Source organism: Syzygium oleosum, unplaced genomic scaffold (genome assembly GCF_021117445.2).
Source record: "Syzygium oleosum isolate NSW1041296 unplaced genomic scaffold, Sole_v2.1 Sole_v2.55, whole genome shotgun sequence".
NCBI classification, from domain to species: Eukaryota; Viridiplantae; Streptophyta; class Magnoliopsida; order Myrtales; family Myrtaceae; genus Syzygium; species Syzygium oleosum.
Genome location: NW_026607539.1, coordinates 180,001 through 205,805, shown reverse-complemented (window position 1 = coordinate 205,805; position 25,805 = coordinate 180,001). Strand labels below are relative to the sequence as shown.

Sequence of the window (25,805 nt, the reverse complement as noted above, 5' to 3'; positions counted from 1 at the left end):
CCATAAACAACTCAAAAATCTGAAAAGTATCCATCTAGTCATGGTTTTAAAACTGTACTGCTAACTATGAAGAAAGTATCCATCTAGTCATGGTCTATTAACTTTTCTTTTTGAAATGTCATGCATGTGCTGCCTTCGAGCACTTACCAAACTTCTAATATTGGGTTGATTAAGTACCTTTGCCTTACGATTTGCCTGCACCAATGACCATTGAATGCCACATACTATTCAACACATACAACAGCTTGCTTCAACAGACATACTCTTTGCTCTTCATCCAGGCATAAAACTTGAGGTTCTACTATATTCGATAACCGAATTACGCAAGTTACAAATTACGAAAAATGGATAAAGTAAGATATTTTTCTGCTTGTAAAAAGATCCAAAGTTTGGAAAGAGAAGAACCCGAGAAGCAACAGCAAGATGTAGAACATCCACGAAATGTTTGCTAACATGCATAAGATCATGCAGATCACATGCAAACACATACAGAAAGGATGTAATTTTTTTCCTGAAAATTTCCCAACCTTGTTAATTAGAAATTTTAGAGAGCAAAATTCCAATGAAGGCAATAGAGATTGATATTATGATTTATTTTGTAGTTAACATACATGATTCCCCATGATAGGAATGTTTGGCTAACTACCAGACATGGCACTGGTGCGCTTTTTCAGTAAGAAGAACCATACTTGAAGCAATTGAACTAAATCCAGAAAAAAGCAGGATTTATCAAGCTGAGCTCGGGACGAAAATGACATTAAGGCAATTGATAGCAGGACATAGGTAAAGGTTTTAACCTTTTTCCTTACCACACTCCTGAGTGTAACAAATCCAAAATGAATTATGTACTTGGAACCCACAACCCCAATCTTTTTCATTCGATCACCCTGTTGAAAGAACATTTGGGAGATTAGTCGTATGGGAAGAAAAAGCATTCTATCTTAAAGGAAAATTTCGCGACAAGAAAATGCCTGAACACAGTAGCCGAGCTAAAAATCCAATCCCCATGCATGATTTAAGTCATTCTGCAAAAAGAACAGAAAAGATATGAGAAAGAGATGAATTGATAGAAGACGTAGACTCCAACAACAGAGAATGAAAAACAGTACAAAGTTTTCAAGGTCAATATTTTGTAGTAGAAGTTCCTCTTGAAGCATAAACGGGGCTTCGATTGTGTAGCACAATCAATTTACTGAATATATGACCATGCCTTTGGTATGCCTTAGTACTATTGGGCGAAGGTCAGGATCGGCGAGTGGGTAGGTTGCTCTCAGGCGGGCGGACGCGACGGCATAGGTCGAAGGCGACAGCAGTGACAGGTTCGGGACCCAGCTGCTCTTGGGCGGGTGGAGGTTAGAGGCTGCGGTAATGAGAAGTTTGGGACTCAACTGCTCTTGAGCGGGCGGGTGGCTTGCTCTTGGGCAGGCGAAGGTCGGAGGCGAGGGCGGTTAGAGGTTCGGGACCCAGCTGCTCTTGGGCAGACGGGCGGCTTGCTCTTGGACAGGCGAAGGTTGGGACCGGAGGGAGGGTGGCTTGCTCTTGGGCGGGTGGAGGTTAGAGACGACGGCGGTGAGAGGTTCAGGACCCAGCTGCTCTTGGGCTGGCGGAAGCGACGACAGAGGTCGGGACCGGCGGGAAGGTGGCTTGCTCTCAGGCGGGAGCAATTTTTGAAAAAATAAAGAGAGAATGTGGGCTTCATGAGTGAGAAGAGAGGGGGAGCGCTGAGGAGATAGAGAAGGAGAAAGAAGGAGGAGGCCGCCATTAATGAAGAGAGAGAGAAAGGGGAGAGACTCGATTTGAAAGGGGGTATACGTTCTTAGCGCAAAGGAGGCGTGCAGGGCTAAAGGAGAAAAAACATTAATTTTTTGTGCAAAAAATGTATCCTGACCGGCCAGGCCCACCCGCGCCACGTGGACCACCTAGCGCCTCGTGAGTGGTCAGGGACTACACTGACTTGGCGGTCCGGGACCACCCAATATTTTCTCCCCGCGGAGGGACTCACGACCCTTTGTAATGACGTGGCAAATTGCTTTACTGAAGACTTGTTGGGTCGGTTGTTTGCATTGCATGCGCTTATTAGCTTTTGAAAGAGTTGTTGGGGAAATTTGATTGCTGATGAAGATAGAGAAGTAGTAATAGATCCTTGATACTTTGATACGTGATGACAATCATTGTCCTTAAGGTATTATTTGCCCCCACTATTGTTGTTGCCGGGTTTAGAACAAGGGTTAATACCACGAAAAACCCTAAACTGGTACACTTGTGATACATTTACCCCAAACTATTTTTTTTACCATAAAAAACCCCAAACTGGTACACTTGTGATAATTTTACCCTGAACTATTTTTTTGACCACCAAAAATCCCAAACTGGTACACCTGTGACAATTTTACCCTCAACTTACCACAAAAAACCCCAAACTGGTACATATGTGACAATTTTACCCTGAATTAAAATTTTAATATTATTTTTTTATTTTTTTCGAATTTTTATTTATTTTTTATTCTTTTCTTTTCTTTTTTTTTTCATCTTCAAACTCTGGCCGGTCGCCGGTCTGGCGACCGGCCAGAGGCGGAAGCCGGCAAGGGCCGCCCTTGTCGGCGTCGGGCGAGGGCCGTCCTCGCCCATCCAGGGCAAGGGCGACCCTCGCCCAACTCAGGCGAGGGTGGCCCTCGTCCGACGCAGGCGAGGGTCGCCCTCGCCTGGGATCCGGCGAGGGGCGACCCTCGCCGGTATCGGAGAGGGTTGCCCTCGCTCGGCGGCGGGCGGCCCTTACTGGATGCTTGGATCCGCGAAGGCCGCCCTCGCTGCGTCGGGCGAGGCCGCCCTCGCTGCGTGGGCGAGGGCGCCCTTGCCCCGGGCGGCGAGCACGGCCCTTGCCCGACGCAGCGAGGGTCGCCCTCGCTAGATCCGGCGTCGGGCGAGGGCCGCCCGACGCCGGCGAGGGCAACCCTCGCCCAATACCGACGAGGGTCGCCCTCGCCGGATCCGGCGAGGGCGGCCCTCGCCGGCTTCCGCCTCTGGCCGGTCGCCGGACCGGCGACCTGCCAGAGGTTGAAGGTGAAGAAAAAAAAAAGAAAAGAAAAGAAAAAAGAAAAAATTCAAAAAATAAAAAAAATAATATTAAAAATTAGTTCGGGGTAAAATTGTCACATGTGTACTAGTTTAGGGTTTTTTGTGGTATATTTAGGGTAAAATTGTCACAGGTGTACCAGTTTGGGATTTTTTATGGTCAAAAAAATAGTTTGGGGTAAATGTGTCACAAGTGTACCAGTTTAGGGTTTTTCGTGGTATTAACTTTTAGAACAAATATACCTCCAGGATATACACCAAAGCCGTAGAGAACTGAGTTCAGCAATTAGTTCATTTCTCTATTAGAATTTCACCTTGAATGTGTTAAAGTTGTGTGAATAAAAAAAGTAAAAGAGAGTATTCTGAAGAAGTTGTAGTTATGAACAATTGTAGTTATAATAAATAATGTGTGATTTAGTCTATATTTATAGACAACCAATCAACACATCTCTTGAAAATAAGTACCTTATATCCAACCACCACCACTCTTCATGTTAAAAATAACTTCCGTTCATAACTACCGATAAACTTATTTTAGGACGAAGAGTCACCTCTTTTCATAAAGAGTCACATCTTCTCTTAATCAAGAGTCACATCTTTTATGATAACAAACTATTTTAACAAAAGTTTCACTACCTTTAGTTAGCACTATTTTTCTACTAAATAAATACAATAAAAAGAAAATAAAAATGAGAACAAAAAAATTAAACAATGGTCTCAAAAAATATTGTGGAAAAAAATATGTGCTTAGGTTTTGCTTTGACAAGGAAGATGAATATATGAATTGTTCATCCATATATGATATTTCTAAATAAATTTAGTGATGATAATTAAGATTTCATGTCATCAATTTTCATCTATAACCACATATAGAATATCTTTACGTAGTATAACATATATCAAGTAATTTGCTACTTCAATTCAGTTGAGTCCTGTGCCACTTCCTACTTAGAGAGCCATGGAGCAGAGTTCACATCCACCTTACTTGTTCTTTCTAAAAATTTGTGGCCATGCATATTCTTTTTTTCAGTTGCAAGACAGTAGCTAATTGGTAATCAAAATGCTAAAATGAAGAGGCCGTGCGGATTTCAGGGTAGGACTTGAGCCTGTCTCCTGCTAACACTAATTTTAGACTTTTGAGAATTGGAACAGGTCTCCGATTACCAACCTGATCTTGGATTCCGGTTCCAAGTTCGATATGTCACATAACTATTTCTGTTTCTCTAGGCACTGCAAGAGAGATGTAGAACAGAAGAAGAAGAAGAAGAAGACAATCAACGAAGAGGATAGCTCAGTGTATGTCCACAACATGTTTGGCATCTATAGCGCAAGAGATGCTGTTGTCAAGTCTTGCGAGTCAATTTGGTTGTCATTTAGGTTTCGGGTTGTGTTACTGAACATAGCATTGATTATGATCTCCATGCACTAAAGCAAAAACTGGTTTTGTAGATAGATCCAACCAGGGGAGAACGCGACAACTTCGTTACTCTCAACAGCCCTGCCATCAATGAGATGAATGGAGGAGGGGTATACAATTTTGGTTCTTTCTTTTCCATTGGTTCTTCCGTTGACATTGTCGAGTTTTGGCTTAAAGCTTTTCAATGGATGGTTGATTGGAGCCAATGATGTGAAGACTAGAGGAGACAGATCGAGTTTTGATCAAGACAGTTAGGGACTTAGCGATGAGAGGGGCAGAGGTGTTGACTGGGTCCACCTTATGTGGGTCCCAGCCAGCACAAAACAAAATAAAAGAGAAAAGAAACAAAAGTCAAAAAAGAAAAGAACAAAAAGAAGTACTTCGTGTGTGGAGGGTGTGCCAACGGAAGAGAGAGAAAAACAGAGGGTCCTCACCGAGAGCACGAGATAATATGGGAGAAGAAAAGGGGCTATGGCTTGTGGTCCCGATTCGAGGGCCAAACGTTGTTGGAATTAGCTCAAATTTTAGTATGTTGTTCATAAGACCAAGGGCTACGGGTTGATCGGTTTCGTTCGTTGAGAATCTCCTCCGAACTCTCCATTCACGTTTAGGATTTTCTCCTCTGTTTTATGTAAATCCACCTTCGCGATGATAAAAATGATGTTGTAATGTTGATGTCGTGCCTCTAATGTGTGACTAGAGAAGAACTTGGTGTATCTTACTCTTCTTGGTGATTAGTGGAAGTTTTTGGGGTGGTCTGTGGTTTTTCCCGCATTGGGTTTCCACGTTAAATCTTGGTGTCGTTGTTACATTTGTCTCCTTATTATTTCAAGGTTGAATTGCTAGAATATTGTTGGTTGTTGCTAGGATTAAGTCGATTTCGGTCGGTTTAATTGTGGGGGAGATATTGATCCTGGATTGGGTTTTGTTCTTGATGAATTGTTGCCTTGTTCTCCCCAACAAAGTGGTATCAGAGCTAGCGTTGATATTCTAGTATTGAATGAAGGAAACTAGTGGCACCATGTTTAAGTTAAATGCCTCGAATTACAACATTTGGAAGCCTCGGATGGAAGACTTGTTATATTGCAAAAAATTATTTGATCCCGTTGAGGGTGATAAGGCTAAAGGAGATAAGGAAGACAAAGAATGTGAGTGAATGAATCGGAAAACGGTTGGGCTTATTCGACAATGGATTGATGATAGTGTGTTTCATCATGTTACTCAAGAAACGAAAGCGGACACTTTGTGGAAGAAATAGCAAGATCTCTATGAGAGGAGAACCCCACAAAATAAAGCTTTTCTAGTTAAAAGACTTGTGAATTTGAGATACAAGGAGGGAAGTAGCACGTCGAAACACTTGAGTAAATTTCAAGATGTTGTAAATCAATTGACAAATCTTGAGATTGACTTAGGTGATGAATTGCAAGCATGTCTATTGCTTGGTACTCTTCCCGATAGTTGGGACACTTTAGTTGTGGCACGAAACAATTCGGCTCCTTCCAACGTGTTTTCCATGAGCATGGTCAAAGAAAGCCTATTCAATGAAGAAACAAGGAGAAAAGGTTTGAATTATGCTTCTAAATCGGAGGCTCTTGTCATAGAAAACAGGGTGAGAACTCAATCAAGAAAGCTTCAGAGTAATGATGACAGGGGCAAGTCAAGAGGAAGATCGAAGTCAGGGCTGAGGAGGAGTGTGAAGTACTACAATTGTGGCAAGATGGGACATTATGCTAAGGAATGTAGGTTGCCAAAAAGAGAAAAATCTCATGATAGAAATGAAGAACGAAAGAAAGAAGAAAAGCAAGTTACAACGGCAGTTGCATCCGATGGCGATATTGTGTTCATTTGTGATGATACTTGTGTGAACATTACATGTCAAGACTCTTGTTGGGTTGTTGATTCCGAAGCTTCATTTCATGTCACCTCACAGCGTGACTACTATTTTACTTCCTATCGCAGTGGTGATTTTGGTTGTGTTAGGATGGGAAACAGTAGTGTTTCCAAGGTTATCGGCATGGGAGACGTTCATTTGGAGACCGATGTTGGATGTAGTTTGCTTCTGAAAAATGTGAGACATGTTCCGGATATTCGACATTACGTGATCTCCACAGGTGCATTAGATGATGATGGTTATTACAATACCTTCAGTGACCGCAAATCGAATTGACTAAGGGTTCTATGATAGTGGCTAAGGGTAAGAAGACATGCACTCCCTACGCCATGCAAGCTAGGTTGGCCAAGGAAGATGTAAATGTAGTGGATGACTCCTCAGTTGACCTATGTCATATGAGACTCGATCATCTCAACGAGAAGGGGCTTGAAACTCTTGCGAGAAAGGATCTCCTACCATTAAAGGAGAGAAATCTGAAGGAATGTACTCATTGCCTTACAAGTAAGCAACATAGATTCTCATTTCATAGTTCCTCTTCACATACGAAATCAAATGTACTTGATTTAGTTTACACTGATGTTTGTTACATGGATATTAGAACACTTGGTGGTGCATTGTACTTTGTGAAATTTATTGATGGTTACTCTAGAAAGTGTGGGCTGTTGCTTTAAAATCTAAAAACCAGGTGCTTGTGGCTTTCAAACAATTTCATGTCAATGTGGAAAGAGAAACCGGGAAGAAGTTGAAATGTGTTCCAGATGACAATGGTGGTGAATATAGAGGCCTGTTTGAACGTTATTGCAGGGATTATGGTATCAAGCTTGAGAAGACTGTTCCAAAAACACCACAACAAAATGGAGTGGCGGAGAGAATGAACCAGACAATTAATGAACGGATTCGGTGTATGCTCTCTCATGCGAAGTTGCCCAAGTCATTTTGGGGTGAAGCAATGAGAACAGCAATGGACTTGATAAATCTTTCTCCATCAGTTCCTCTTAAGGGGGATGTTTCGCAAAGAGTTTAGAGTGGGAAAGATGTTTCGTATAATTGCCTGAAAGTGTTCGGTTGCTAGGCATTTGTGCATGTTCCAAGAGATGAAAGGTCGAAGCTTGATAACAAATCTAAACAGTGTTTCTTCTTGGGTTATGGACATGAAGAGTTTGGCTACAGGTTATGGGATCCAGTTGCAAAGAAAGTCATTAAAAGTCGAGATGTGGTATTCTTTTAGCATCAAACCATTGAAGACATTGATAAGCCAGGGGGGCCAAAGAATGTAGCTCAACATTATGTTAGTTTCAGTCCAAGTCCTCCTATCGTATTTGGTGGAAATCACAGGAGAGAAGTACATAGAAATCATGAAGATGGTGAATCCTCACAAAATGTTGATTCTTTAGTTGAGACGGGTGAAACAGTTGAGCAAGAACAACCAGTTAAGCCCATGGAGCCAGTTGAGCAAGAATAGCCAGTCATACCTCAAGTTAGAAGATCTGAAAGATAACGTAGGCCCTTATAGAAATATCAGTCGCATGAGTATGTGTTACTCACTGATGTAGGAGAGCCAAAAACTTATGAAGAGGCTATGTCATGTGATCAAAAGAACAAGTGGTATGAAGCCATGCAAGAGGAACTCAAATCATTGCATGAGAACCACACATGTGAATTGGTGAAGTTGCCTAAAAGTAAGAGAACACTCACAACTAAGTGGGTGTACAAGTTGAAGACGGAAGAAAGTAGTTTGCAGCCACGATATAAGGCTAGGCTTGTTGTGAAGGGCTTTCGTCAAAAGAAAGGAATTGACTTTGAAGAGATATTTTCACCGGTTGTAAAAATGCCTTATATTCAAGTTGTTCTTGGGTTGGCCGCCATCTTGAATTTAGAAATTGAATAACTTGATGTAAAGACGGCTTTTCTTCATGGAAACTTAAAGGAAGAAATATATATAGAGCAACCGGAGGGTTTTATAGTCGAAGGCAAGGAGCACCTTGTATGTAGATTGAAAAAAAGTTTGTATGGTCTCAAGCAAGCGCCAAGGCAATGGTATATGAAGTTCGAATCATTCATGGAAGATTTCAGGTATGGTAAGACTAACTCCGATTCTTGTGTCTTTATGAGAAGATTCTCGGATAATGATTTTCTTATCCTCCTACTCTATGTGGATGATATGTTGATTGTCGGGCATGATGTTAAGAAAATCAAGAGCTTAAAAATGAGTTGAGTAAAGCTTTCCCAATGAAGGATTTAGGTCCGGCTAAGCAAATCCTTGGCATGAAAATTACCCGTGACAGGTTGAACAAGATACTTTAGCTATCTCAAGAGAAGTATATTGATAAGGTGTTGAAAAGATTCAACATGATCATATGTAAACCGGTAAGTACTCCACTTTTTAGTCATTTCAAGTTGAGTAGTGACGGGTGTCCTATAAGTGAGAAAGAGAAGGAAGAGATGATGAAAATTCCTTATGCATCAGCTGTGGGTAGTTTGATGTATGACATGGTTTGTACAAGATCAGACATTGCTCATGCAGTTAGTGTTGTGAGTAGGTTTCTCTCAAATCTAGGTAAAGAGCATTGGGCTGCTGTTAAAAGGATTTTGAGGTATCTTAGAGGCACTTCCAGATTCTGTTTGTGTTATGGAAATGGAAAGCCTGAGTTGAGTGACTATTCAGCTGCGGATTATGCCGGTGATGTTGACTCTCGAAAGTTCACATCAGGTTACATGATGATTTTTGCAGGGGGTGCAGTTTCATGGTAGTCAAGATTGCAAAAGTGTGTTACTTTGTCTACGACTGAAGCGAAGTATATCTCTCTTACCGAAGGAGGTAAGGAACTCTTGTAGATGCAGAAATTCCTACAAGAGTTGGACTTGAAGAAAGAGAAGACCGTTCTATATTGTAATAGCATGAGTGCTATCTATTTTAGCAAAAATCCGGTGTTGCATTCAAGATCGAAACATATTGATGTGAAGTATCATTAGGTCCGAGAAAAATTAGAAGAGAAGCTCTTTCTACTCAAGAAAGTCCACACCGACGATAATGGATCCGATATGATGACCAAAGCCTTGCCCGTGATGAAACTTGACTCTTGTAGAAGCAAAGCGGGCATGATGGATCTTCCCACATGAGGTGGAGGGGGAGATTTGTTGATTGGGTCCACCTTATGTGGGGCCTAGCCAGCATAAAACAAAATAAAAGAGAAACGAAACAAAAGTCAAAAAAGAAAAGAACAAAAAGAAGTGCTTCGTGCGTGGAGGGTGTGCCCATAGAAGAGAGAGAAAAATAGAGGGTCCTCGCCGAGAGCACGAGAGAACATGGGAGAAGAAAAGGGGCTGCGGCTTGTGGTCTCGATTCGAGGGTCAAACGTTGTTGGAATTGGCTCAAATTTTAGTATGCTGTTTGTAAGACCAAGGGCTACGAGTTGATCGGTTTCGTTTGTTGAGAATCTCCTCCGAACTCTCCATTCACGTTTAGGATTTTCTCCTCCATTTTATGTAAATTCACCTTCGTAGTAATGAAAATGAGGTTGTAATGTTGATGTTGTACCTCTAGTGTATGACTAGAGAAGAACTTGGTGTATCCTAATATTCTTAGTGATTAGTGGAAGTTTTTGGGGCAGTCCGTGATTTTTCCCGCATTGGGTCTTCACATTAAGTCTTGGTGTCGTTGTTGCATTTGTCTCCTTATTATTTCAAGGTTGAATTGCTGGAATATTGTTGGTTGTTGCTAGGATTAAGTCGATTTCGGTCGGTTTAATTGTGGGGGAGATATTGATCCTGAATTGGGTTTTGTTGTTGGTGAATTGCTGCCCGGTTCTCCCCAACAGGAGGTAGGTAACAAAAACAGGTTGCTATGGCTATGGCTGGGAAAGGGATTGCTGTAGAGAACGGGACAATTCTGGGGACGATGATCCAAACAGGGAAAGCGGCTGTGCGCACGCGGGTGACGAGGATAACTCGAGCAGTCATTTTGTGGATTGTGATCAAGATTTAGATGACAATGAGCAGCAGCACAACATCAAGAACAACGGCGACTGTGCAAGGAAGATGGGTCTTAACCACCTTAGGGCTACTATATTGCAGGCCAAGCAAATGGCTGGACGAGGTAAATAATCTATAAGATCAGGTTTATTTGTTTGCTTTTTGTACTGTCCTCTTTGTACTTCTTTTTTTCTTTTTCATCAGTTGAAATAAGCATGGTATGAGAAAAGAAAAAAGTTCTATTCTACCGGTTCTGTTAACTGCATGATTTTCCTTATGCAGTTTACTAATTCATTCACATATTCTCTTATGATTATGTGGGACTTTTCTCGAAAACTTCTGATATTAGCTATTTGTGCAAGCTTCCTAAGAGCCATTAAGGAGATTGTTTCAGCTTGTGTCGTTTATGCAAACAGGTTCTTTGTTGTGGTAAAGATGGTACTCTAGAACCACATATGTTGAATTAAGAACGCCACTACACCCTTTCATGTGTGTAGCGAAAAGTCATACGCACATACATATTTTAGGTTAGTTATGATTTTCGCCTTCAGAAGAGCTCAAAGTTGGATTGGGAGCTAATGTCCGGAGATCATATTGACATGCCGAGTGCCAGTTTTAGAAGAACATCACTACAATCAATTTTGAGACTCCAAACAATTTTCTGTCTGGAACGACTTTTAAGGTGCACTTCTATCTGAATCTTTATTTCCTAAAGAATACAATTTCATGACCTTGTCGCTTGAAGAGATATGTTTGTAATTTATAATTATAGCCCACGGGCATGTTTTCAATTGAAATTAGATCGATTGAATATATTGGACATGATAATGCGCTGGGTAGCAATGAAAAGAACATAATAAAACGTAAGCAAAGTAATGTGTGATCAATACATATCATAGAGGTAGGAAGATACATGGCAACAAACAAAAACTAACAGAATCCCAAGAGACATCTGATAATCAACGAACATGCTAATAAATTCTAAGTAAAAACCCGCTGAGACAAGCGATGGATCAATGGTACTAAAATCTTCAGGGGCTTGTGGCTGGAGGTGGGGTGAGGAAAGGAATAGAGGGGATTTTAGGGAGAGAAGTAGGGATGCTTGGCATAGGCGGCAAGGTGGTCGGCATGGTTGGCAAGCCTGGAAGCGGTGGCAAAGTAGTCTTGGGCAATGTCGGCTGGGTGGTGGGCAGAGTCGACAGTGTGGGCTGAGGCAGGGTTGTCGGGATGGCAGGCATGGGCGGCAAGGCGACCTTAGGCAATGTCGGCATGGCCGGAAGTGGCGGCATCATTGTTGGGTTTGGTAAAGTTGGTATGGTGGGAAGAGGCGGTATGGATGGCATGGCTGCTTGCAGCAGATGATGAGCTCCGAGGCTCATGTTCATGCTTGAGAAAATTAGGGCAACGAAAAGTACAAAACTCTTCCAGGAAGAAGCCACATTTGCAAGCGGGCAATAGATTCTATGTTGTGATAGGCTCAAGGACTTGAAATTGATGAGATGAGAGGAAGGGGATTGGAGTTTATATAGCAAGAAATATTGCTGGGTAGAAATTAGGGTTTGTGATGATAGGTTGGTGACTTTGCCTTAGGGTACGGTTGGGAAACAATGGAAAGATGAGATGTCTTGATTGGTTCTTTAGTTAGTTCACCTCCTCATCTCAATCTTCCACCGGCATAAAGCAAAAGGTCAAACCTGCTTATTGCTGTTTGACCTGCCAGACGGCATTGTGTTCATGGAGTCAAAGCTTCATTCGAACTTCTTTTTCTTTTCTTAATGGAAGGTGACTAAATAAACAACTTTGTTTTGAATATAATTAAGTCCAACGCCTTGCTGCCTCGTAAGTTGGGTGATTATTAGGGTATCAACTCGCTTCTTGATTTTTGAACATATGGAGCTAGGGTTTTCGTGTGCGGTGTCATGGGGCCCATCGTACTTTGCAGATCATTAATCCTAATTTTTTATTAATATATATTTTTTGACATTTACCGACACTTATTGAAATTTACTGACATGGGAAAAAATTCCGTATACTTGGGCACGGAACGATAGAATTATGGGCTATTGTACTTAAGATATGTAGACATGTTTGTTTATAATTAGCAAAAAAAAGCAAAGAAGAAAATTTTAAATTTTATTCACATTTCAGAGGTGTGTTTGTTTGTGATTTTCATAAAGTAAAAAAGAAATGTTTTACTTTCCCCCCAAAACTTAAAATATTATTCAAATTTAAACAGATTGTGAAAATAAATTATATTTGAATATATCTGTCAATATTTATGTTTTTTGAATTCAAGTGTTTTAGTATAAAAAAAGTCAAGGTGCGTCTGATACAAGATTTTGGTTAAGCAAATAAAAATCCATCCAGGCATGTCCATATTTAAATTCCCCTTCAACATCAGAAGATTGTGAAAGCTTTAGAAATTAAAGTCAAAGTACATGAGCCGTAAAATTAAATAACGAGGTACATTTTTGGCACATTCGGGGAGCGTTCGTTTCGTGAAAAATGAGTAATTTGAAAAATATTTTCAAAAAATGATTACTTATATCGTTTAGTAAAATTAGTCAACAGAAATTACTTTCATTATTGGAAATAATCTATGCCTACCTATTTTCATGGGCGATGAAAAAAATTTTCATTTATTTATTTTTCTAAATGATATGAACAAATATTTTTCGAAAAATATTTTTTAAATTACTCATTTTCCGCGAAACGAACGCACCTTATAAAAGTAGATAAGCCTCCATTTCTGACCATCATCCATGCCTCTGCAATGCTGAATAGTACTATCACAAGTTATAAACAAAATCTTTTCTGTCATTTTAATATTCACATAACGAGGTATATTTTTGTTTAAATTGAATTAGATTTTTTCTATCTTGATTTCTTTTCATTATAACACAACGTTTTCTAAAAACAAGAAGATTAAAGTAATGGGTAATTAGCAAGTACTTATAATTAGTGGATATTAACTGAATATAAAACATATACATTTTTTAAAAGCATATTAGGGGGGCGGAATTAGCGGGTGTAGCTGGGGTGGCTAGCGCCCCAAAATGACGCAAGGCCCGGCGGAGCAAGGAGAATCCGCACCCTCTGCCATCTCGAGTTGGGATCGCAGTTCATACTCTTGTTACAAGTAGCAGAACAAAAGCTTTACCTTCATCTAAGGTTGTGATGGCCATGGTCGCCCCTTGTAGAGGTCAACATGGTTGACGAATGAGAGACAGAGCGAGAGTCGAGAAAAAACGAGGGTGAGGATGGTGGGCACCCAGGAGGGGGATCGCCGATGGTGGTAGCACGACCAGCGGCAAGGGGAGTCGCGGCCAATGGTAAGCAAGGGTGGTAGTAGAATTGGGTTGAGGATGGTGGTAGGATGGGTATTTTAGTCATTTCATTGTGATCGAGGTAAGTGATAATGTAATAAAAAGTTAGAGATGTCTTTTTTTTTTTAATTTTCCTTTTTTTTCTTGATGTGAATGGTTTCAGGAGGGTGGGTCCATTCCCAACTTGGAACATAAAACCTGGAATCAGATGCGGTAGGGTTGGTTCCTAGTTTGAGGAACAAGAAACCAACTCACCTGGTCCTGGAATCACACCAACCAGTCTAGTCCGATTCTAGGGTCTATCCCAGAATTGGTGATTTGTTCTTTTCTTTTTTTTGTTTCTACTATTCCCTACAAATGGGAGTTTCCAACATTAAAAAAACAAAATAACTTAGGGTTATTATCACGAAAAACCCCAAATTGATACACCTATAACAAATTTGCCTCAAACTAATTTTTTAACCATAAAAAACCCCAAACTGGTATACCTGTGACAAATTTATCGTCCGTTAAATTTTACTATCAAATTGCTTAGTTAAATGACACATGTCAGTTGACAAATGAACCAGTTTGGAGTTTTACCTTCCGTTTGTCTCAGATATACTAGTTTGTGATTTTTTTGTACTAATTCAATTTAATGTAGGGTAAATTTGTCATAAATGTACAATTTTGGGGTTTTTGATGGTCAAAAAATTAGTTTTGGGTAAATTTGTCACAGATGTACCAGTTTGGGGTTTTTTCTTGTATAAACCCAATAACTTACTAATTAAGGTTTGCTTCAAAATAAAAATAAAAAGTTAAGAGATCTTGACCGGTCCTCTGGTCCGATTCCTTATTGGAACAGAGAACTGGACCGATTATTCCCGTTTCAAATTTTATGAAACCGGGAGCCAAACCAACCCTTTTGAGAACCACTCGGTTTCTGCCAATTCGATCCAACTCTCGGGTTGGACCTGGATCGATGAACACCCCTAAGAGATAGGGGTGAGCTTACCATAAAAAAGAATGGCGGTAAGATGCCATATACTGTGTCTAGAACTCAACAATTTGTTACTCATTTTAAGATGTGTTTCCATCTGAATATTTTTCCCTTTTTTTGCTTAAGGGTATATTTCTAAATGGTTAATTTTTTCTCCAAAATAAAGAGGGTGAGACGAGGCGACCAACGTCGGTCACTCCTTGATCATAATCATATTTCTGACTGGTTTAACAATTTGACATAGCGTGTTTCTTTTTCAAAGTGAATGAGATCGATGAAATAATTGACCAAACAAAAGATCGTTTTAATATACTGCACGTTAATGAGCAAAGTAATTACTAATTAGTACATATAATAGTACACTCGAAAACATCTATCCATATCATATCATATCATTTATTAATAACATAACAACAATACAATCCAAAGTACATCTCATGACATGATACATGCACGCGAATAATTCTACAACAACGAAAGGGACAATCCAACATATTAAAATTACACCGAGAGGTAACTACAAAAGTTACTAAATCTCTCAAGGGCTGCTTGCTGGAGGTGGAGTGAGGAAAGGGATGGAAGGAATTTTAGGAAGTGAAGTAGGGATGCTCGGCATGGGTGGCAAAGTTAGCTTCGGGACGGTGGTTGGCATAGTCGGCAAGCTCGGAAGTGGCGGCAGAGCAGTCGTGGGCAATGTTGGCTGGGTGGTGGGCAACGTCGGTATCGTGGGCTGAGGCAAGGTGGTCGGGATGGTGGGAATAGGCGGCATCTTTGGCAATGTCGGCATGGTTGGCAGTGGCAAAGATGTTGGGTTCGGCAGAGTAGGTATGGTGGGCAAAGTTGGTATCGACGGCACAGTTGTTTGTAGCATATGGCGAGCACCAAAGCTCATGTTCACGGTTGAGAAAATTAGGGCGACGACGAGAACAAAGCTCTTCAAGGAAGCCATATTGGTAAACAAAGAGCGAAATTTTGTGCTGTGATAGGCTCAAGGACTTGAAATTGATGAGATGAGAGGAAAGAGAATGGAGTTTATAAAGCAAGAGATGTCGTGTGAGAATTTGGGTTGTCTTAATAAGTTGGTGGCTGGCTTTTTGGCGTAGATAGGAAAAAATAGAAGACGATCTCTTCATTGGTACTTGGTTAGCTCACCTCCTCTTGATCAAATCTCCCACCGGCAAAGGAAGAAGGTCGAAATTTGTTCTTTTATTCTTTGTTTTGATTGGTGAAGGTCAAAACTTGTTGTTAGGGCCATGACCAAGTTTATTGGAGAGTTGTCTTCTTTATATATTAACCTAATGGAAGCCTAAATGATAAATATTTAATAGTTACAGAATTACTGGAAAACATTAATTATTTTACGTGGAATGTTTCGATTGTAACACTAAGGAAAATAGTACATACGAGATGAAATACGATACATGTTGACTATTATAAAATTAGATAATGAATCATTTGTTAAGTAACATAGAAATCAGTATCATATCATATTAGCTGATATATTTGAATCTAATTGGGCTTGCCAAAGCCCTTTCAGCCCAAAGGGCAAAGGGCAATTTTGGCCAAACAATTCCTTTCTTTAGCCCGTTTGGCTCATCTTGGCCTGCCCAATTCTTTATAGGCAAGATCATTAGTACATAGTAAATTTAATGTTTTTTAATCACAATGAGTCTGGATAAAATGGGATTAGAAATACTGTGAATATCCTCCGGATTGTAGAAAATCCTATTATATGTTTGGTGCAATTTAGGATAAGATTGAAAATCATTGAAAATCCTACGATACACTAAAGATTGCATCGATCCTTTTTTTTTTCACCATACATTTGGATGAGGGATAGAACTCTCGCATAGCATTCATTGATAGTTATGTTGTCACTCCATGATGATACTGGCTTCGTCTTAGGATTTATGCTAACATCTCGAGTTGGATGGAGAAAATCCAGAGCCTCGAAGAATTGCTTGATGCTTCATCACATTGTCTTAGAAGAGTTCATAATATTTTAAGGGATAAGTGCACTAAACGTTCGAAAACTTATCACAAAGTGCAATTGAGTCTTAAAACTTTTAGAAAGCGCAATCAAATTATAAAACTTGTTATAAAATTACAATTGAGTCCTAAAACTTTAAAAAAGTACATTTAAGTCCTAAAACTTTTCAAGTTTGTATAATCAATTCCTAAAACTTGTTAAATTTATGCAATCAAGTTTTAAAACTTGTTAGCATCTTCGTTGTTAAGTTGGACGGAGTTAATGGAATGACTTGATTGCACTAACTCGACAAGTTTTAGGACTTGATTGCCTTTCTGGAAAGTTTTAGGACTCAATTGCACTTTTATAATAAGTTTCATGACTTGATTATATTTTTTAAAAATTTTATAATTCAATTACATTTTCATCATAAATTTTAGGATTTTCGGTACATGTATCACATATTTTAAAGAAAGTGGACAGGGCTTCAAACGGTTGCCGTGTGGACTTCCTTGTGAACTGCACGAATAACATTTCTGAGATGGGCCCCATGATGACTTTTCTTCGCAACGCTGTCATTGCTGAAGACCCGCCACTCCAGTTACGAAGGTGAAATTCTCTTAGCTATTCCTCAACCTTGTTTTATGGAAAAATAATTCCGTGGGACTTAATGCTGCAAGATTGGTAGTGTTAGGACTTTTGAATTCCCCGTGCGAAGATATTTTAGGGTAACAAGAAATCATGAATTAATATCATTTCTAAGTTTGTGCTTGTCAAAAGAGAGGGGCCTGTTTCGACATGACATATGGAGGTGAACGTGGTTGGCTGTAGATGTCTAATGACTTAAGTTAAGGGATGCAGACCTGATATCTTCGTACATGCCATGTTAGTAGGTAAAAAGAATCAAAGCATCTTTCGAGAATGATATCTTAGAGACTCTGGCGAAGCTCGCCCCCATCGGCCATTGGCAAGGTCGAGCCCGGCCATAGCGAGGCCGACCTTGCCGTCGCTGAGTTTCATCTCGCCCAATGACAACAAGTCAACCTCACCTAGATCTAGCGAGGTTGGCCTCAATCTCGCCCAGGCAACGGCGGGCGAGGCTTGCCCTCGCTAGTGGCTGGCGGGGGCGAGCTTTGCTAGAGGCCAGCGCGGTTGACCTCACCAGTGTATTGATACTTTGATAATTTGAACAAATTTGTCACATGTATATCAATTTGAGATTTTTGGTGATCCAAAAATTATTTTAAGGTAAATTTGTCACAAGTATACCAGTTTGAGATTTTTGGTGATCAAAAAATTAATTTTGGGTAAATTTATAAAAAAATGTACCAATTTGAGGTAGTTCGTGGTATTAACCGAAATTTAATATACGTCATTGACAAGATAAAAGGAAAACGAGTCTCATACTTAAGTGAAACATAAAACTAAAAAAAGGTCATGTTAGCATCAAACCAAAACTTGAACGCGTTTCAAAATTTATGGGGATGGCTCAAGTTGGACTTTAACCACCACCTTGATGCCTTCGTTCATAACCGAACATAGAGCTCCCACACTAACTCAACGAGTTAGTCTATGGATTTGCCTATTCTTCAAAGACAACAATTTAAAGAAAAAAAAAATCGATCCTAGTCAGGTCAGGACGGGTAAGGATTGGATACATATTGGATATGGGTCACTGAATTTATATTTTATATAAATAGGTCAATTTGAATTGGTACATTTTCGGCATGATCTAATCCACCGGTTGGACGAGTATAGATAAGACCAATGGGAACTTGAATTTTGAGTAGCGGACAAATCATTGCTCGCCTCAGTGGATTTAATGGAAGGTGGAGGTTTTGTCCAGGAACGACCCGTCAAGGACGACCGACGCGCCTCAATGTGAAAGGATCATCTGGACCCGTCGGACACGCCACGTAACAATCTTGTAGGACAGGTGGTGTGGGTCCAATAATTTGTTAAATCCGATATTATCACTCTTCATAATTGGGGCTTTTTTTTTTTAAATTCCTTGTTATCAGGAAATAAGAGCAAACGAAAGGTTGGATAGATTAAACGAATCGATGTTCCTACGACGTTTCCCATGTGAGCTGTCTCACTTATGCCACTGTCAAAAGAAGAAGAAGTAGGATCATTGACCTGACTCAAACTCTGGCACTTCTTCAATGAAATGCATCTGCCAACAGCACGTTGTTTACTTTTCTAACTAGCAGTATACCTGCTGGTTTAAATACGTATCTAGTCTTTTTACAATTACAATGAATCTTTTGAAATGAAAATGCAACTTTATTAAAATGTTAATAATCATAATATAATAGTGTGGAGTTTTTTTTTTATCATTTGTTAGTATCATCTATAAGCATCTCAGATGTAAAATATAATTTGCATATTGATATTATAAGTTGGTCCAACATGGATCTAAAGAGCAATATTTTTGAAAGGGATTCTTCTTCACCATAGTAGAGATTTTGCTCTCTTTTTCCGTATAAGCACTATTTCAAACTTTAAAATAACAAGCGATACTGCATAAGGTGGGACATTACAAATGTCTGAATTTCATTTTGTAATATTCTACAATTTCTTAAATATTATGTGGATAAATGGACTGTATTATTGTAACATTGTAATTTATAGAAAAGATCATCTCAAATAGTTAACTTCTCTTGCAACTTTGACCTTTCTCTATGTTTATCATTTTACACTCTCTGCAGCAAAATGGTATTTCATCGAGCCTGGACTTTGGTTAGTTTTAGTCTCAATGTGATTGGGAAGAAGATATTTTCTCGAAACTCACATTAATTGTGTTCTATCTACCAGAAAGTGAAAGATTTTCTATGAGCAGACTAAAGTCGTCGCCCTTACTAGACGGCATGGCAATTCAATTGTAGGATAAGGACACAAGTGACAACGAACAAAAGTAGGCCACATGATGTTTTGGCTTTTCATTGACGGACATGATCATCGATAGTTTCCTTGCTAGTTACGACTCACAGCCTTGTATTTTTTCTCAACTTGAGGGGCCCATGAAAGATCTGCCATGATTATTCTTGCATTGAGGAAGTCCACATATCTTCGTTTCGAAGATCACGTTGCCCGTTGATATATTTCGCCAGTTGTTTTGAAACAATATCGCACAGACACCTAAAGAGACTTAAGCTGAGAATGCTTTGTTAGTAATCCTCATGGACCCTCCCCAGAGAGATCGGGCTTTATCCAGGTTACTCTCGTGCTTAACTACCATCATTCTTCTGTTTGGGAGTGTCCTAACTTTTGCAGAAACTGGCGTGAACGAGACCGATCGGCTTGCTTTGCTGGAATTCAAGGCCCGAGTCGTCGATCCTGGCGGGGTTTTAAGCTCGTGGAATGATACTGTCCACTTCTGCGAGTGGTATGGTGTCACATGTGGTCGTAGACACCGGAGAGTCACCATATTGCACCTCCGCTCCAAGAACTTGTCCGGGACCATGCCGCCACATATCGGTAACTTGAGCTTTCTGAGGGAACTCCATCTGCAAAACAACAGTTTCAGCTCTGAAATTTCCCCGCAACTCGGGCGCTTGTTTCGATTGCAGAAATTGTTTCTTAATAACAACTCATTCAGCGGACAAATCCCTTCAAATCTCTCCCATTGCTCTAATTTGCTCGTTCTTAACTTAGGCTTCAATGCACTAGAAGGAAATTTGCCTACAGAACTCAGCTCCTTGTCCAAGCTCCAAGGATTCGTACTTCAAGTCAACAGCTTGACGGGAAACATTCCGCCGTCGTTTGGAAACTTATCATCTCTTCAAGGCTTCACAACACTGTTAAACAACCTCAGTGGTACGATCCCGGAAACTCTCGGCCAGCTGAGAAATTTAAATTTCCTCTTTCTCGGCGTGAATAAATTTGTCGGTACGATTCCGATGTCAATCTTCAATATATCCACTATGACAATGTTTGATGCGGCTGAAAACCAATTAGAGGGGGGCTTACCCAGCGACTTAGGCTTCACTCTTCCGAATCTCAAGGGAATCGGTTTGAGCGACAACCACCTCACCGGACCCATTCCTGAGTCAATATCGAATGCCTCTAATCTTGGTCAAATCGAAATCGTGTTGAACAACTTTACCGGGAAAGTTCCTTCTTTCTCAAAGATGAGAGGACTCTATTGGTTCAATATTGGCCAAAACAGCTTAGGAAGTGGGCAATCTGCTGATCTTGATTTCCTCTGCTCTTTGACCAATTCCACAAACTTGGAAATGTTGGGCATAGAGAGCAATGCTTTTCGAGGACCAATACCCGACTGTATCGGTAACCTCTCTATCACCCTTTCGTTGTTTGGGTTAAGTTACAATCATATTTCAGGAACTTTACCTTCTGGAATTGGAAATCTCATCAATTTAGAGTTGTTGCAAATGTGGGGCAATAACATCTCAGGGAACATTCCTTCCGAGATCGGAAATCTGAACAAACTAAAGGATTTAGATCTCAGCAAAAATAATTTCTCTGGGCAAATACCAGAATCTATCGGGAATTTGAGGAAGTTAACCAAATTGAACTTGTATAGCAATAATCTATGGGGCTCGATACCATCATCTCTTGGAAACTGTCAAAATTTACTTCTCGTGGACCTTTCGACCAACAACCTCAGCGGTTACATAAACTCGAAAATTCTGGGCCTCTCATCTTTGTCGATTTATCTTGACTTGTCTCAAAATAGTCTGACTGGTTCCCTTCCAGGAGAAGTTGGAAACTTGAAAAATCTTGGCGAATTACGTCTTAATGGGAACAAATTATCTCAGCAAATTCCAAGCAGTATCGGCAGTTGTATAACCATGGAGCGTCTATATTTGCAGGATAACTTCTTTGAAGGGCCCCTACCATCGACTATGAGTTCCATGAGAGGCCTTGAGGTTTTGAATGTTTCCAACAACCGATTGTCCGGTCAAATCCCGAAATTTCTAGGGTCGCTGAATCTGACGAATTTAAGCTTATCTTACAACGATTTTGAGGGTGCATTGCCTACAGGAGGAGTTTTCGGAAGTGCCATTTCAACTTCAGTTATTGGAAACAAGAAGCTTTGCGGGGGTCTACCAGATTTTCAATTACCGACATGTGACTACAAAGGGTCAAAACGGACGGGAATAAGTGGAACTGCAAAAATTTTGATATCCACGACCTCTGCTCTTGTAGGAGTAGCCTGCATACTCTCTTTATTATACTTCTTCTGGTGTAGACACAATAAGAAAGCATCTGCTGCAAGCTCTTCTGAAGATGGGCTTTTGCATGTTTCTTATCACAATATACTGAAAGCGACGCGCGAATTCTCCTCCAGCAATTTACTCGGTGTGGGCAGCTTTGGGTCTGTGTACAAGGGACTACTTGATCAGACTCAATCGATCGTGGCCATCAAGATTCTCGACCTTACACGTCATGGAGCTTCCAATAGCTTCATAGCTGAGTGCGCGGCCTTGAGAAGAATCAGACACCGTAATCTCGTGAAGGTAATCACGGCATGTTCTGGGTTTGATTTTAATGGATTTGATTTCAAGGCACTGGTCTATGAATTCATGTCAAATGGGAGCTTGGATGAATGGTTGCACCCAACTGGTTCGCAATATACAGCGAGACACGAGTTGAGTCTACTTGAAAGAGTGAATATTGCCACTGATGTTGCTTGTGCACTAGATTATCTCCACCATCACTGTGAAACGCCAATAGTTCATTGTGATCTAAAGCCAAGCAATGTCCTTCTTGACAACGAAATGACTGGACATGTAGGCGATTTCGGGCTTGCGAGGTTCCTCCCAGAAGCAACGCATAAGTTACTGGTCGATCAATCAAGCTCTGTCGGAGTAAAAGGATCTTTTGGCTACGTAGCTCCAGGTAATGATGCACAAGTTGGGCCATTCGATTTATTTTCTTATATCGAACACGCAATTGGAGACCGATCCTTAGACAAAAAGACATAGGCATGAAACATCACTGGACTATATTTCAATCTCAATTATTCACCATGCATCACTATGTTTTGTCGACTGTTGTAGAGTACGGCGCAGGAAGTGCGGTATCCACAGAAGGAGATGTGTACAGCTTCGGAGTCCTCATTTTGGAGATGTTTACAGGCAAGAGACCGACCGATGATATGTTTGAAAATGGGCTGAACCTTTATCACTTCGCAAAGGCAGCCCTGGCAGACCGAGTGGAAAAGGTAATCGATCCTATTCTTCTTCAGGAAAACCAGGAGTTGGAGAAGAGACAAACTGTCGCTCTGGATGGAAAGAACAAAAGCTTGTGTAGTACTTTGGAGTGTTTGGTTTTGATCATTGAAATAGGAGTCGCTTGCTCTTCTGAGTCTCCAAGGGAGCGAATAGACATTAGCGATGCATTGACTAAACTCCAAGGAATCAGGAAGAAACTTCTCGAGTTCATTGTCATTGCCTAGTTGACGTAGAATCTGAATTTCGTATGGAGTCATGTAATCTTTATGGTCATTGCTTTGTCTGGATGCAGAATTTGCCACTCACAGACAATTGGAATCTGGCGACAAGTAGAGGAGACTAGTGACTTAGCAATCCAAGGAATATCGAAATTGGTTATGTTGTCTCAAGCAAAAGATCTTCGTCCCCCCGGCTGTATAAAAAATACATGTACTTTGTTTTGGCTTTAGCCCAAAAGATAGAAATAGTGAACCTGCTTGAGAGTTGCACCAAGAAAATGTAATAAAAGAAAAATCATTGAAGGATGGCTCTAATATAAGTACCTCCAGATATCTGGTAATAAGGACTTTTGTCTTGCGCTCTTGCAAACTAGGGCTTCTTATTTTGGCTTTTATAACAGCAAGGAGATTGACTCCCGCAAAAAATTTAAACAGTATAATTTTTTTTTAAATGTAGTGAAAAGTAATATTTGATTGTAGGTATCAATAATTGCAATCCATATTTTACGGTTAAAGTTAGAGCTGAGAAAATATTTGTCACGTGGCACTTAACTTTACCTCTTTCATTACCACGTGGAAAACCAAGTGGCATAATTGTGCCACATGGCCCATATTCGTCTACTTAGTATTGGTTTAGTAATTTTTCATCCTCAAATGTTTATCACTTGCTAAGTTTAAATTTAAACTTAATAATGGATTAAAAAATGTCTGTTATCCTTAAGTGTATTCGACAAACAAAATAGATAAAGATAAAAATAAAATATCTTGAAGCATATATTGATGATCCTTCCCAAATATTTATCTTCTTTTTACTTATCTAATTGATTTCATTCGAAACAAAAAATAAAGATGAAGTATCTCTGATTATATAATTAACTCATTTAATTTGAAATTAATTCCAAGATTAAATGAATAATACTCATAATTTTGAGTATACTTTCTGTTGATTATGTGAATAACTGCATTAATTGTCCATTTAATTCAAAATTGAATTGAAGTAGTGTGAAGGACAACTTATTGTAATACTTGAGTAAATTTCACTTAATATTCACTAAATTTAAATTCCACTTATCATTTGAGCAAATTTGTTTAGCAATAAATGAAAAAAAAAAATCCATAATCTACTTAATTTGAAAGTGAAATATCTTTAGAAAAGCAATCAGAATAGAGATGAGTTCATGAGTTTTAATTTATTAGCTTATTATTTGACAAGGAGTCAATTACATAACTTAAATTTTACATTTATCCGAGGAAATTTGAATACATTGGATCTTTTTTTTTTAAAACTCAAATCATGGATGGAAAATCTTAAATTTACCAGTTTCGGGGACAAAGGCTCCTCTCCTCTTTACGAATAGGAAGCTCTCCATTTACTCCATTAAACTAATTAAAGGAGACGTATTGAAAGTTTACGGAGTTGATCTTTCTTTCGAGGTCATTAAGATCGCGAGGATTCGAAATTCGCGATGATCGATTGGAGATTAAGCCATCAAGGACCTCAAATCAAGTCCAATTTGTTACGCGCCGTTGAACTTCCCCCTATTCCCCACAAGAAGTGGCGCCATCTATTCCTCGTGTTTACGTTGGTGCCTCCTCAAGTGTCCCGTACCACACGATGATTCACCGACTAAGTCGGCCATTACATAAAAACAGATACAAAAATCTTTGAAGCTACGTTTGGTAAACAGGATTAAAATTTATTCGGTAGGCTTTGCGAGCCTAATCGAGCATCTACTATTTTCTTGTCATGGGCATCGATCTCAAGCTGGAAGGATACGGAACACTCTTATCCGTGAAACTAACGTCCCAGTTGGTTGAGCTGAGGCCTTCCCTAAGATTACTTGTCAATGGAGCATAGATTGAAGCGTGTAGACAAAAGATTCATTTATCTTTTGGCACCTGAAAGATTATTCAAATCTAAGGCGGGTTTTCGGCAAAATGCGAAAGATAATCCAAAGGAGCTTCGGGTAAAGTAGTTAATAAGATCGGACAACAATGCAACTAAAACTGGTATTAGCGTGGCAACACTCCTCAAGAGGCCAACGATCGACATCAATAAGGTGTTCGAGTTATTCCACATGCTGGCGGTTGTCGTGAACAATCAATTGTCGTTTGACAAGGTAGACAGTTCTCTTGTGATCGATCCGGCAAAAGACCCGACTACCGAGAGTTTCATGAAATACCGTGCAAGCCCTCTCGACCGGTTAAGTCTTGATCTTTGCCTATGCAAGTGGCCCTAACTCGGAGTAGTACATACATTAAACTGAATCTGGACCGTTAAACTTGGAAGATCTCCAACTAGCTCCTCAGCAGTTAGCACTTTCGACCCACCAAAAATCTAATTAACCTTGTTAGTTAACAGCTGAGAAAGCATGTCATGGTCTGTGCTTGTGCTCAGTGCCTGCGCCCGTGCAAGATAATGAACTCTGTCGTCAATGAGAATTGGGGGAGAAGGCATGTTAGTCGGCATAAAATCCAGTTAATCGAAATCATCATTTAACTGCGTAGAAAAGAGATTCTTTATCTAACTACTTATAAGACATGCCAAAGGTTAGTGAAGTATTTCGTGAATTTGGCATTATTCACAAAATTCATGAAATACAAGACGATAGAGAGTGGAAAACCTGCTTTCACCTCTTTACACGACTCTGACCACTGATTAGCATTTCATTCCAATCCTCCAGCACATTAGGAGCCCATGCAGTCAAAACTGAAGAAAGAAAGATGTTTATACATCGACAAAAACATGATTCGTGAGTTC

The 25,805-nt window shown here is 40.0% G+C and overlaps 2 protein-coding genes across 4 annotated transcripts; one reads left to right on the top strand and one right to left on the bottom strand.

The window, feature by feature from the left end:
• Positions 1–15,195: 15,195 nt before the first annotated feature.
• Positions 15,196–15,606, bottom strand: LOC115687760 (uncharacterized). Its single transcript, XM_030613420.2, has one exon. The coding sequence runs from the start codon at positions 15,604–15,606 to the stop codon at positions 15,196–15,198; it is 411 nt and encodes a 136-aa protein (XP_030469280.2).
• A 4,087-nt stretch (positions 15,607–19,693) lies between these two features.
• Positions 19,694–23,221, top strand: LOC115687730 (putative receptor-like protein kinase At3g47110). 3 transcript variants are annotated; one of them, XM_056307574.1, is made up of 3 exons: positions 19,694–22,109; positions 22,387–22,491; positions 22,653–22,895. In XM_056307574.1, exons 1-2 carry the CDS (start codon positions 19,809–19,811, stop codon positions 22,462–22,464), a joined length of 2,379 nt encoding a protein of 792 aa, XP_056163549.1. In that variant the 5' UTR covers positions 19,694–19,808; the 3' UTR covers positions 22,465–22,491; positions 22,653–22,895. The 3 variants fall into 3 exon arrangements, with proteins under 3 accessions (XP_056163549.1, XP_056163548.1, XP_030469250.2); XM_056307573.1 differs by having other exon boundaries at positions 19,696–20,106; positions 20,284–22,491; positions 22,653–23,221; XM_030613390.2 differs by having other exon boundaries at positions 19,697–22,491; positions 22,653–23,221.
• Positions 23,222–25,805: the final 2,584 nt, after the last annotated feature.